The following is a 14,215-nucleotide window of genomic DNA, read 5'->3' on the forward strand; positions in this document are numbered from 1 at the left end:
TGGCGTTAGGGTTAAGGAAGTTTAATTAGCTCTTAAGGTCCGGGTTTTCAGTGGTTGGTTAAGCTACGCTTTAAGTTTGCTTAAACTGTAGTCAAAATTCAATTAAACTACAGATAAGATTTTAAGTCGCTGATTTTGGTCGCCGGTTATTATAAGCCGTGTTTTTTTTTTACACGCGTATACGTTTCGTTTGCGGGTGAAAAAAAACGCCTATCCTCGCTTAGATAATGCTTAGGAGACCCATCTAGCGGCTGTGGTTAAACAACTAGCTACAGCAACAGGGTGTACCGAAAAGCGGAGACACAACCCCCTGTTGTATTTCTGTGCATAACATATAGCCGAATCAGTTGTGATAAATAGTGGACGCGCATAGAATACATAGAATTAGTGCAGAGGGTGAAACATACACATATTTCAGTTACATCTGAGTATAATGCGTATTGAAATTTAGTAGTACTAATTTTATGCGTAGCAATTTCAGAGGTGTATTTAAAGTTTGTCGCTTAGCAGTCCATATAAAGTTTAAGCGTAAACGTATATAGATGAGAAAAAAAAAACACAGCTATTATCAACTAATGTAACCGTCACACTTTGTATTGCTCGAAAATTGGTTTGCCTACATTCAAAAAGTGAGTCTCGCTTAACCCTCTATACTCTTCTACTCTCCCTCCCACTCGCGATGTCAAATCACACTCCCACCCCTACTCCCAACCCAATCCCACTTTCACTCCTACTCCCACTCACAACTCGGTTCCCCTCCATATAACTGTTGTGTTCCAAAGGGCGTTCTTCAATCAAATTCTCAACTGGGTGGTTTTCATAGCAGTTCCTAGTAACATTACGCTTCTAGTATACCGATCAAAATTCTGTCTTTTTTCTTTGTTATATATATATTTTATTATTATGTTATGTGTTACACAATTTCAATATAGATTTAAGGTTTCGAGTGTATTTTAGAAAACGTTAATTGGGTTTTAGAACTGTCAGTTGGCTTTTCGAAAGTGTCCGTTGGAATGTAGAATTGTCAATTGGATTTTAGAAAATGTCATTTGGATTTTATAACTGACAATTGGATTTTAGAAAACGTAAGATCAAATGGATTTTAAATAAAACCGTTTAAAAACGCCAATTTCATTCTACAAAAATTTAAATAAAATTATATTCATGCTAAAACCCATTTTACTTTTTCTAAAATCCTGCCTGTTCTTGACTATTTCAAATTGATTTAAAAAACCCATATTGAGTTTCTGAAATTTGATTTTTTCAACGGTTTTTAAATGCCAATTAAACTAAAGGGCCAGTTAATGGTGACTTAACCATAACCAGATAAAACAGCTGATCGAACCATCCTTATGGGAATCTATGTAAGCGATTAATGGTGCCATACCATAACGCTTAAGCCATAAACCATACCATAGCCAACCAATTGGTTTTTGGTTTTTCGCCATATCCATAACCTAAAAATATTTGAGTTGGAGAATTTATTAACTTTTTGTAGATTTTATTTAATTTTTCGGATACGTTTTGACTAAGAGACCTATTTTTTGTGGTACATGTTTGTAATTTTTTGCGTTTTCTTCACTTTTACGAAATTTTCACGATTTTTAGGTTAGGGCACCAAAAACTGATGCCAATTTGATATGGATAAGTAAAAATATGGTTATGACTATGCCAACTTTAACTCGGGCTTAAAATCCACATGACACTTCAAAATTCAAACTGACAATTCCACATGACGGCTTTCGAAAATCCAATAAACTTTTTCAAAAATCTGACTATTCTAAATGCCAATTAACCCTTTAATCCTTCACCATCTCAGAAGTTGTCTCCGGGTGTGTTTACCTTTAGATATTGACTGGCGCACGAAGGCTTTGGATTAAAGCCGTGGATCCGTTTAAATCGTCCCCCTTTGCATTTCAGTTCCCTTAAAAACCAGCTAACTTGAAGTAAAAGCATGAAGAACTAATTTTGCCATGCCAATCCATTATCTCACTCGAACATATTAACTTTCTACGTTTACATTTATTGTGGCTGTTCCTATTTTCTGGAAAATAGTTCTATATTATAAAATTCAAAGATGTTGAATGGTGTAGAACTTTGTTTCGTAATACTTTGACTATCTTAAATTATCCCAAAATTACAATACCGTTGAATTTGTATTGAACATAGTCATGCTTCCTGTCGGTTGAGTTATGTTTGAAGAAAAGTCGATTGGGTTATGAAACGTTTTAAAATCATTTATGTTAAAGCCTTCGGAAGAGGTTTGCGGTAATTTATTGAATAGAGAATTTTCGCCATTACCAGCAGCATTCCTTTCAGCGTTATGTGTTCTACAAATATACATATTATTATAAGTCATAGTTGCAAAGGGGTTTTCTATTAAACTTACATACATTGTATTTAATGTATTCAATGCGCGTTTGGCTTCTGGTGAGGCTTTCTGTTCTAACAATTTGTCTGCATGTTTCTTTTTTTCGTGTTGACGACGGCTTGAAGGGGCAGAAAATGTTTTGTCGCAAAATTCACAATGATACGTTTTATTGCCCGTATGACTATTTAAATGAACGTTCAATGTTTTAACAAGTTTAAAAGCGCGCCCACAATATTCACATTTGTGTGGTTTTCCCTCTGTATGGACCAACAAATGTTTCTTCAGTGTAGTGCGTGAACTCAACTTTTTTCCACATTGTTGACAATCATGTTTGTCACCATGTACTTCCATGTGTCTCTGCGAATGAAATTGAATGAAATGCAATACACATTTAAAAAGGGAATTTATATTCGTTATACCTTAAGCCGCTGCCGCTGCTTAAAATTTTTACCACATTCTTTGCATTGAAAAGGCGTTTGATCAGTGTGTATAAGCATATGTTCCTTAAGAATACCTGCCGTATGCACAGCTTCGCCACATTCTTCACAAACAAATGGACGTGCATTTTCGTGCACATATCTGATATGACGATTTACATGTACCATTGTTTGGAATTTGCGGTCACATTGCGGACAAGGATATATAAGCCTTTCCACCAGGGGCTTATACTTTTTCATGTGCCGCTTTAGCTCGTACTCAAATTCGTACTTTCGTGGACAATTTGGACACGCGTGTGGGGTGGGATCTCTAATGATTTGATGCTGTTTCTTCATATGGATTGTGTAATTATTGCTACGTTGGAATCCTGTTGTACATATATTGCAAACGAACTTTGGTTCCATAGTGATAGCATCACAAGGTCTTAAACGCTTTTTTCGCACCTTTTTCTTGGGCTTTTTATCAATATTCGGTTCTTCATTCTTATCGGACTCTTCTTTGAATTCTTTTATATCAGGCTCAACACATATATTGCTGCAAGAACTATCGTCCCGGTTTATTGCTTCCGATTTTTGTGGCAATTCAATATTATTTTGGGATTGAAAATTGGTGCTATATTTTGTATCAATATCATCGATATCTGTTGGCTGTTCGGTTTTCACCTGTACAGGCGCCTGAGCTATTATTGGGAAATCAGCAACAAATATTTCCTCTTTTATAGGCTTGCGATCAGGTGGCTCTATTTTAATGTTTGGGCACCCAGGAACGAATACTGTTTCAAGAGGATGATTCATTCCAAATGTATCCATATTTATTGTTTACAACTATGTACACGTTATCATCAAATTTATAGTGTTCAATATATATTTTCACCAATAAATTAAGAAGGTATGAACAATATTAATCGATTTTGATTTTGGTTAAACCCGGACTATCGAGTTTATTGTTCATTATCGTCGTCTTACCAAAACAGTAACCCTCTAAGAACTTTATGAGTTGTCACCTAGTGATTTAGTTGTTATAGCTTATATATTTTACTGTTAGCTTTATTTGAGATTTAAGGGCCAATTAATGGTGACTTATAACCATAAACAGATAAAACAGCTGATCGAACCTACTGTAGGGATTTACTACACGTTGTTATGAAATACTTGTTATTGTTAAAACTATAATTTTTCTTTAAAAATCGAGTTTCAAGTTTTTATATTTCATGTTATTTTTTCATGTGAAAATTTTTATATATTGCTTTTGAATTAAACATTGAACAAATATAATTGAACTAGTTAGATTTATTTAATATCTGTACATGATCTTCCTGATTAATATCTGTAGTGATTGTTAAATTTGGCGACCCTACCAGGAGCCTTTGGGTGATGTGGGATATAGAAAATCTTTGTTCACAATGAACATAAGCATACTGGTGCTTTCCGTACTTAAGGAATATTTTCAAGAATTTTCCACTACAAGCAGCACTAAGCAGTGAAAGAACCTAAACAAGCAACAAATCGAAAACGACTGGAAAAATATACCAATTAACCATAGCACACGACCACTAGCTTCTCACACACACACACAAGTACCCGCTGCTGCTCGCGCCCCACGGCGCCAACAACTCAAACAGCTGATACCACTCATAACTACTATCTTCGTAGTAGAGCTGGTAGCAATGCTGAGCATCAGCCCCTGCCCCTGTCTTCTTCTCCCCCCCCCCCCTCTTTTCTGGCAGCAATCGTGCCGGTCAGGGAAACATACTCTTAGTCCCTGCCTCCGTTTGCACCGTCTGCCAGCACAGAATATATAGGTTTGCGACTTCCGCTCAATGCAGCTCCTGCCTTGGGTGGTGCCACTTTCCTAGATGTTCTGGTCTCCGCGACGGCAACCCCTCGACGGGTTTCATCGCGCCATGTTGCCAGGTCGCAAACCCAAATCATCCGGGTACCCCAATGCTTGCCCAAGGGCGCCCAGTCCCAAAGCCACAACAGCAATTGCGTCCTGGCCTTCCACAACCTAGGCGTAGTCACCCCTCACTTACCCCTAGAGTGGCGGCGTCACCCCTCATGCACTTCAGAATTCTGCAGTTCAACTATAATGGACTAACTGGGAAGATTACGGAGATAGTCGATTTCATGAAGCGGCACAACATCCGCATTGCTGCGATTCAAGAGACTAAACTCACAGCAAGATCTGCATTGCAGACCTGCTCTGGTTATAATGTCCACAGGAAAGACCGCGAGAGCGGAAATGGAGGCGGCCTCGCGTTTATTATACACCACTCTGTGCAATATCATATATTTGATCCTGGCATCGACCGCAGTGACAATGTCTTAGAACGTCAAGGCCTATCTGTCCGGTCAGGCGATGCAAATCTAGAAATCATCAACATCTACATCCCTCCGGTCACCTGTTGCCCCAGTGGATACCACCCTAATATCGAGGCCTTACTCACTGGCAACAATCGCATTATCTTAGGCGATTTCAATGCCCATCACGACCGATGGCATTCAAACTTGCGGGCGGACAGTAGGGGTGAGATGTTGGCGGATCAAATAGACGAAACGACGTTCTGCACAATAAACGGAGACGCCCCCACACGTATCGTAGGAAGCTGTCATAGCTCGCCAGATATCTCAATCGTGAGCGCAGAACTCGTAAACTGCGTCAACTGGCAGCCGATGGTAACATTGGCATCCGACCACTTGCCCATACTTATTTCGTTCGAGCGTACCGCCGACTTCATCGTCACCGAAAAACGCACTTTCATAAACTTCAAAAAGGAAAGTGGGAAGAATATAAATCTGCAACAGACAGCAGCTTTGCTGCCCTCCCTATCCCTACTGATGCCCGCCAAGGGGAGCGTGCCTTCCGTAAGGTCATTGAATCCGCCTCGGCACATTTCATTCCCGCCTGGAGAATTCCCGAAATCCGGCCCCACTTCCCGGCGGAGGCCGCGAGCTTAGCGAGGGAACGCGACCTTATAAGACAGCTTGATCCAGGCGACCCCCAAATAAGGGATATAAACCAACGCATCAGATTGCTTGTGGACGAACACAAGCGGGCGAAATGGGAAGAGCACCTAAGAGGTTGTAACCTCTCTATCGGTGTAGGTAAACTTTGGTCCACCGTAAAGTCCCTATCGAATCCGACTAAGCACAAAGACAAAGTTTCCATCGCCTTTGGCGATAAGGTGCTGTCGGATGCGAAAAAATGCGCGAGCGCTTTCTGCCGACAATATATAATGCATCCTACGGTCGACAAAGATAGACGGAGAGCCAATAGACACGCACATAAACACAAACTCAGCGCGTCACCAATTACCATCACCGCTAGAGAGGTTGAGGACGCCATTGGTCGCGCTAAACCATCCAAAGCAGTGGGCCCAGACGGCATAGCCATGCCGATGCTTAAAAACCTAGGGAAAGAGGGTTTCAAATATTTAGCGCATGTCTTCAACCTGTCTCTTTCCACCTTTGTCATACCCGAGAAATGGAAAATGGCCAAGGTGGTCCCGCTACTAAAGCCTGGGAAACCAGCTAACGTAGGTGAGTCATATCGTCCGATATCTCTCCTATCGCCAGTGGCAAAGACGCTTGAAGCCATTTTGCTCCCTTATTTCCAAGCACATTTGCAGCTAGCCCCTCATCAGCATGGCTTCAGAAAACTCCATAGCACTACCTCCGCGCTAAATGTCATTAGCAACCAGATAAATTGCGGTTTGAATCAATATCCCCACCATAGAACAGTACTCGTAGCGCTAGACCTATCAAAAGCTTTTGATACGGTCAACCATGGCTCGTTACTGCAAGACCTGGAAGGGTCCACCCTTCCCCCATGTCTTAAAAGGTGGACCGCAAATTATCTGGGTGGTCGGCAGGCATCGGTGCAATTCAGAAACGAAACATCAAAACAAAGGAGAATTAAACAAGGGGTGCCACAGGGTGGTGTCCTATCCCCGCTTTTGTTTAATTTCTACATATCTAAGCTACCTTCACCACCGGAAGGAGTCACAATCGTTTCCTACGCCGATGACTGCACAATAATGGCCACAGGCCCAGGCCCAAAGATCGATGAGCTATGCAATAAAATAAACGGCTATCTCCCTGATCTCTCCAGTTTTTTCGCCTCGCGAAACCTGGCATTGTCACCGACTAAATCTTCCGCGACCTTATTTACAACATGGACGCCCCAAACGTCGACCATATTGAACATCCACGTCGATGGCACTACGCTACCGACTGTCCTACACCCCAAAATCTTGGGTGTGACGTTTGATCAGGATCTACATTTTGGTGCGCATGCAACCGCAATTGTTCCAAGAATTCAGAGCCGTAATAAAATCCTCAAATCCCTTGCTGGCAGTACCTGGGGAAAAGATAAAGAAACGCTCTTGACCACATACAAAGCAATTAGCCAGCCGATTACGTGCTACGCGTCACCCATATGGTCGCCAAGCCTAAAAACCACCCACTGGAAGAAACTACAGGCCTGCCAAAATACTGCTCTCAGAATCGCCACGGGCTGTCTTCTTATGTCCCCAGAACACCATCTGCATAATGAGGCGAGAATACTCCCCATCAGGGAGAGAAATGAGATGCTGACCAAACAGTTTCTGTTGAATACCCAGAAACCTGGGCATCCCAACAGATATCTGATTGACGAACCAGCACCGCCTAGGGGCCTAAGGAGTCATCTCCGTAAGCATTTTGAGGAAATACGGCACCTGAGAACCCAGCCGTATGAAGCGGAAAAACACAAGCAGGTCCTTGGTGAACTCCATAGACAGGCGTCGGACCTTTATGTCGGGAATTGCCCGGTGAATCCAGTACTTGAAGAAAAATATCCAGAACTCGCAGAAGAGGAACGCATACTCCCCAGGGAAACGCGTGTCACTCTTACTCAACTTCGTTCTGGATACTGTAACAGGTTAAACTCTTACCTATCCAGAATCAACCCCGACATACAAAATGTATGCCCTGCTTGCAATGTGTCCCCACATGACACCAACCATCTCTTTAATTCTAATGTGGAACCAACGCCTCTAACACCCCTTTCCTTATGGTCCACCCCTGTTGAAACGGCAAGTTTCCTTGGACTCCCGTTAGAGGATATTGATGACAATTTGTGATCGGTCGCGGCTATTAGGTGGGGCGAGCATTGCTACAACAACAACAACAACCACTAGCTTCTGGCACAAAGAGCACGTTAAATAAATATACCAACTGGCTGACGTCCCAAATTGATATCAAGAAACACTTCAATGTCACTACAAAAACGTTACCATCAATGTGCAACCAATGAAAATAAATCCAACTACATCATCCACTAACGTTTATATTGCACATCAAGCTGTTGAGAGATATTTATGCAGCCATTCAGCTGCAACGTTTCAACATATCCACACCAACTACTAAACGTGTAACAATTAAAATTGACGAAGGATAAGTGGATATATTTACTATATAATTAAAATTTTTATTTTTTATTTTATAATATATTTATAGAAGTTTATAGGATTATTAATTTTTTTTTTTTTTTTGTGAACCTTTTTCAAAATGTTTCATTCTCCGCGTGAAACGGGCGCGGGAGATAGACAAAACAGGTCTCTTATAGATATAGAGGATCCATGTGAGCTCTCGTCAGAAAATATACGCAATCCTTACGATAGGAATGAAATTTGTGCCACTTCGGTAAAATTACCGCAATTTTGGTCGAACTGTCCAGAAGGATGGTTCGTACATGCTGAGACGCAATTTTCTCCAAAAGGTATAACCAGAGATTTTACTAAATACGAGTTTGTAATAACTGCCTTGCCACAAGACATTATTGTAAATGTATTAGATGTTATTCAAAATCCACCTGAAAGTGGAAAATATGACAAGTTAAAGAAAACTCTTATTGATAGGCACTCCTTAAGCGAACAGAGAAGATTGGATAAAATTTTATCAGATACTGAGATAGGTGATCGGAAACCTTCTGAATATTATAGGACCCTTGACCAACTAGCAGGTAATACTATCGATTCAAATTTCCTTAAAAATCTTTGGTTACGTAAACTTCAAAAAAATCTTTATGTTACATTGACTAGTGCTAATTTAAATAACATTAATGATCTTTTGCAACTGGCAGATAAAATTTGGGAGATAACCAGTGGTAATGAAATTTGTGCAGTTAGAAATAGAGTTGTTACATCTTCGATTAATATTGATGAATTGGGAAAAATTGTAGAGAATTTAGCGAAGGCCACAACAAAAATATGTGAAAGTTTTAATCATTTACAATTAGATATTAACGAGACTAAAACACAAATTAATGACAGACAGTCACGTCCAAAAAGGCGGAATTTTAGTTTTCGCAGGAATTCTCAGTCGCGAGGTAGATCAAAGTCTCAAAACTGGTTATGTAAGTATCATTACTGTTTCGGCAGTAAAGCTCGTAAATGTGAAGAACCGTGTGCTTTCCAGAAAAATGGTCCTAGTCAAACAAACTAGACAGCGCTGTTGTTGCAGCGACTAACAACAGCATTTTGAGTTTTTCTACACGTCGCTTGTTTGTATTAGATAAAGAAAGCAAGCTAAAATTCTTAATAGATAGTGGTGCTGAGATTTCAGTTCTTCCTTCATCTTAATTCAAAATTTACAAAAAATCTTCAGATATTATTTTAACGGCTGCTAATGGCAGCATGATCTCGACTTATGGACTTAATTAAAACTTAATTTGGGACTCCGTCGAGAATTTCTATTTGTATTGCTTATTGCAGATATTTCAAAACCGATCATAGGTGCAGATTTTTTAGAAAAATATGGACTTTTAATAGATAGGTTAGGTTAGGTTAGGTTGCAAGGGCTGAGCTGAACACTATGGTAACAGCTTACTACTTAGGCCACCAATGGGCCCATTGTAATACCCTATATGGTCTCAAAGAGGGCCCCTACCCTGCCTAAAGCGGGTCAAACCATCTCGTGGAAATTATAAATTTTGCCAGAGCCTTTACTTCATAGCAAGAGACCTCAGCGAGGTCATGTAGAAAAGGTTTACCGAGGATAACCATCCTACGCCTACTAAGCGCTGGACAGTGACAGAGAAGGTGCTGGACGCTCTCTTCCTCTTCTGTACATCTGCAGATGCGACAATAGTCGAAGGTCGTTACCCCCATTCTAGCACCGTGCGTGCCTATTAAGCAATGCCCTGTTAGAACCCTTATCAGGAACGATAGAGCTGATTTATTTAAAATTAGAAGCGCTTCTGTGCGCCCCTTGTCATATGAGGGCCAGGTTTGCCTGGATGTCTCACACGATGATATAGCTGACCATAGCCCATTTGCGATTCTTATAGTGCCTGTGTTCACACGAAGCCTGAAAGTGGCCATGGGTATGCCAACCGAATCATTTCCCGAAAGGATATGGTCGGTGGTGCCTCTTCTGGCCAGCTCGTCTGCCCTGCAATTGCCCTCAATATCCCTGTGCCCAGGTACCCATATAAGGCTGATACTGAAGTGCTGAGCCATCTCGTTAAGAGATCTGCGGCATTCAGTGACCGACTTTGCGTTGTCGACGAATGAGTCCAGGGCCTTTAATGCGGCCTGGCTGTCTGAGAAAATAAACACCCGTTTACCATCCTTAGGCATAGACCCGAGATGGTTCACAGCCCTGTGTATTGCCAGCATTTCCGCTTGGTAAACACTACAGTGATCTGGTAGGCGGAAAGAGACCTCTGGACCCACATCCGGCGAAAAAAATGCCTGCTCCCACCTTCCCGTCAAGCTTAGAACCATCCGTGAATATATTGATGGCACCCGGTATCGTATGTTGTCTGGTATTCCAGTCCTGTCGCGATGGTATATATATACTATAATTTTTAACGAAGACGTTATTTGGCGTGCAGTAGTAAGTGCGCACCGGTATTGGGACTGGGGCGCTCGTGCCCAGGATTGTCGCGTGTCCACTAGATCCATTTGACCAGAGACATGTTTCCCTTATGCGAAGAGCGGCAATGACCGCTATTTCCTTCGCCACCAGGCCAAGAGGTGGAAGGTATAGCATTGTGTTGAGTGCTTCAGATGGAGTGGAGCCGAGAGCCCCGGTGATGCGCACAATGGCTGTATAAATCCAGTATGTCACCTTGGGGGAGAATCCCCAGGAGGTGCCAATTGCCCTCTTGCAGGTGAACAGCGCTGCTGCTGTCTTCTTGCATCGCTCCACTATATGGCCACTCCATAATAGCTTCCCATCCAGAAATATTACCAAATACTTGACTCGATCGCTAAACGCTAAAAACGTACCCCCAAATCTTGGCTAAGCAGATTGTATATAAACTCCACCAGGCACGCGTCCACCCCCAGATCGGTCAGCGCCGAGGTGATGGCCTCCGGGAGAACGTTGTTGAAGGCACCCGCTATATCTAGAAATGCCACCAATGTGTATTCCTTGAGGTCTAGTGACCTTTCGATAGCGGATACCAGTGAGTGCAAGGCCGTGTCAGTTGACCTGCCCTTAGTATAGGCATGCTGTGCTTGCGAAAGAAGCGACGGCTCAATCCTCCTCCTGATGTGGTCCTCTAGAAGTCTTTCAAGCGCTTTAAGCAGAAAATAAGATAAGCTTATAGGCCTATAATCATTTGGTTTAGAGTGGGAGGGTTTCCCTGCCTTGGGGATAAATACCACGTTGACTTCCCTCCACGATACTGGTACGTAATTAAGCCTAAGACAACCTATAAACATCCCCTTAATTCAGGGCCTTATAAGTTCGGCAGTATACTGGAGCTGAGCCGGAAAAATTCCATCCGGCCCGGCGATTTATAGGGCTTGAAGGTCTGTAAAGCCCAATCTATCCCTTTATCATCTGTGATTTCGCTTATCAGCTGATCATTAGGTGACCCTCCGCTGACAATACTTGAAGACACGCCCGTTCTTGCTGGGAAGTGCGTATCCATTAGCAAGTTTATGGTTTCAGCGCTGGAGTCCGTCCAGTGCCCATCCGGCTTTTGGACGTAACTTAGCTGAGTTGGAGATTTCGATAGCACCTTCCTTAACCGGGAGGCCGCGGATGCGGATTCAATCCTGCCGCAGAAATCCCTCCACGAGTATCGCTTCCCATTCCGGATTGCTTTTTAATATATATTTATCTCCGCTTTATAAGCAGCCCATGAGTATTCATGTCCATCATGCTTTGCTTTATTGAAGGCCGCACTACATGACTTTTTAAGTTTATCAAGATCAGACGACCACCATGGTGGTTTGTGAGTTTCCAAAACCTTTTTAGCCGGGCAAGCCCTATCTAAAGCATTCCTGCAATTTTGACTGAAATTATATATCTATGGTCAGAAAAGGAGTGCTCCTTTAGAACCCGCCATGAAACGCTCAGGTCACTGAAAGAGTCTGTGACCAGTGTTATGTCAAGGACTTCTTTGCGGTTCCTCGTAATGAAATTGGAATCATTTCCCCTATTACATATACTCAGATTAGTGCCTAACAGATAGTTGAATAGAGACTCACCTCGGTCATTTGTATCTCTGCTGCCCCACTGGGCGTGATGAGCATTGGAGTCGCCTCCGAGCAGGATAAAATCGTTTCGTGGATTTGCCGCTCTCACGAACTCCTTGAAATTATCCGGTGGTAATGGGCCTTGGTGATCGTGCGCTAGGTAGAAGGAGGCAAGTTTAAAGCTCCTCCCTAGCACCTCGACGCTGATCGCTGTCAAATCCCCATCGCTATAATTGGGTAGAAGAAAAACATTAAGAGTAGACTTAGCCAATATACATGTGCGAGGCTTACCCTTTTCCTGAGCGCTATAAAGCTTATACGCAGGTGTCCGCAGGCCACAGATCCCATTGCCAGTGATCCACGGCTCCTGGACTAGAACGATATCTACCGCACCTGAAGACAGGTGCAGTAGGAGTGCAGCTGATGCTGCTTTGCAGTGATGCAAGTTTATTTGGAGGACCCGGATCACTGCTTGTTTGTGCTCTCCTCCATGAGCGTCACGTCGGAATCGCCATCCTCCAAAAGCTGACCCTCAGAGTACAACCCTCTGAGAGCCAAGCTTCCGCTCGAACCTGACGAAGCATAGCCACCAGCTTCTTCGCCCTCGTCTACCTCCATCTCGTCTTCACTGGGGGGAGTTCAGCCACCTCTGTACGAGATGCAAGGTTTACCAAGGCTTCGACATCAGCCTTATAAACCTTAAGGCTTATATTTTTGAAGCCGTAGCTTACCCTGAAATCCTGCCTTTTCAACGCTTCGACGCTTGCGCTGTCGAGCAGCAGGACTATCTGCATCGTGGCCCGTTTAGTCTTCTCCACGTTAACCACCTTCCAGTTTTGGGTCGGTAGACCCGGGTTGTACAACTGGAGCAGTTCCAGGATATCAGCGGGGTCCGTTGGCGTCACTGGAACCAAGGCTCTAGCCCTTGGTCGTGAGCGGATATCACACGCCTCCACTACCTTGAAGCGCGCGCCCGGATACACCTCCCCTATCAGCGAAACGGCGGCTTTATAAAGCTTCCTGGCGTCGTCACACGCAATTAGTTTTATATTGCCCTGGAACCACCCTGCATCGGTATAAGAAGGCGGCGGACCAGGGTTATCTTTCTTGACCTTAACGGCCACAGTAGCGAGCGCTGCCTCAATCCACTTCCACTGCTGTTTCGGGATCCTGCCATCTTCGCTGCTCTCGTCCATAACACCAATGATCTGCCGATCCTTGGCTATTTCGGCGAAAGACCGAGTCCAGCCTCCCTGCACCTTGGCCCTTTTCGGCGCCGTAGGGTTGGATTCATCTATAGACCGCTGGCGCTTCGAGACTTCATCGCTCTCGACCCAGTCCGGCCTGATCTCCGGCAACATTTGCTTCGCCCAAGCAAGATCGCGCTGAGCCTTCGCCCAGTCCTCCGCGGAAACTTCCCGCTCCTTTATCGGCGAGGAGGCATTCCTACGCAGGATCCGGGCAGCCCAGCGCTTGTCCTGATAACTGGGCTTTTTGACTCCCTTGACCCTAGAGCCGCACCCCACACCCCTGGAGCCCCCAGCAGCCAAACCGCCAGACGCTTGACGCTGAGTGGCAGCCGTGCTGGTGGCTACGAGATGGGCGGCAGCCGCCCCAAGGGCCTCCCGTTCGGTGGCCCCTCCCCGAGAGGTACCGGCCTTTGGAATACCCTGGCTGGATTTTTCCTCAGCCCTTTCCTGCCTAGATTGGCCCTTGGCCCTATAGCCGACCCCTCCCCTCACCCCGAGGCCCCCAGCAGTTGACCCACCAGACGCTTGTCACTGGGTGGAGGGTTTGCTGGTGGGGCCCAAGGGAGGGGCGGTAGTGGCACTGATGGCCTCCCGGTCAGTACCCCCTCCATGAGAGGTACTGGCCATCGGACTGCTCGAACCGGAAAAACTCTCGGCCCTTTTCTGCCTATCTGCCGCTGC

At 43.9% G+C, this 14,215-nt stretch overlaps 1 protein-coding gene across 2 annotated transcripts; it reads right to left on the minus strand.

Moving 5' to 3' along the window:
- Positions 1–882: 882 nt before the first annotated feature.
- On the minus strand, positions 883–3,712 carry LOC137239561 (gastrula zinc finger protein XlCGF46.1-like). Of its 2 annotated transcripts, none has more exons than XM_067764992.1 (3): positions 2,791–3,712; positions 2,394–2,728; positions 883–2,330 (listed from the first exon to the last, which is right to left on the minus strand). In XM_067764992.1, the coding sequence occupies exons 1-3, from the start codon at positions 3,616–3,618 to the stop codon at positions 2,138–2,140; spliced, it is 1,356 nt and encodes a 451-aa protein (XP_067621093.1). In that variant the 5' UTR covers positions 3,619–3,712; the 3' UTR covers positions 883–2,137. The 2 variants fall into 2 exon arrangements, with proteins under 2 accessions (XP_067621093.1, XP_067621094.1); XM_067764993.1 differs by having other exon boundaries at positions 2,190–2,330; positions 2,390–2,728.
- Between the last annotated feature and the right edge of the window lie 10,503 nt (positions 3,713–14,215).

The sequence above is a fragment of the Eurosta solidaginis genome, chromosome 2 (assembly GCF_040869045.1).
Source record: "Eurosta solidaginis isolate ZX-2024a chromosome 2, ASM4086904v1, whole genome shotgun sequence".
Lineage (NCBI taxonomy): Eukaryota > Metazoa > Arthropoda > Insecta > Diptera > Tephritidae > Eurosta > Eurosta solidaginis.

Coding starts and splice junctions, on each gene's coding strand:
- LOC137239561 (XM_067764992.1), bottom strand. CDS start 3,618: ATGGATACATTTGGAATGAATCATCCTCTTGAAACAGTATTCGTTCCT. Junction 2,729..2,790: donor AGCAGCGGCAGCGGCTTAAG/GTATAACGAATA, acceptor TTTCATTCGCAG/AGACACATGGAAGTACATGG. Junction 2,331..2,393: donor TTGAATACATTAAATACAAT/GTATGTAAGTTT, acceptor GTATATTTGTAG/AACACATAACGCTGAAAGGA.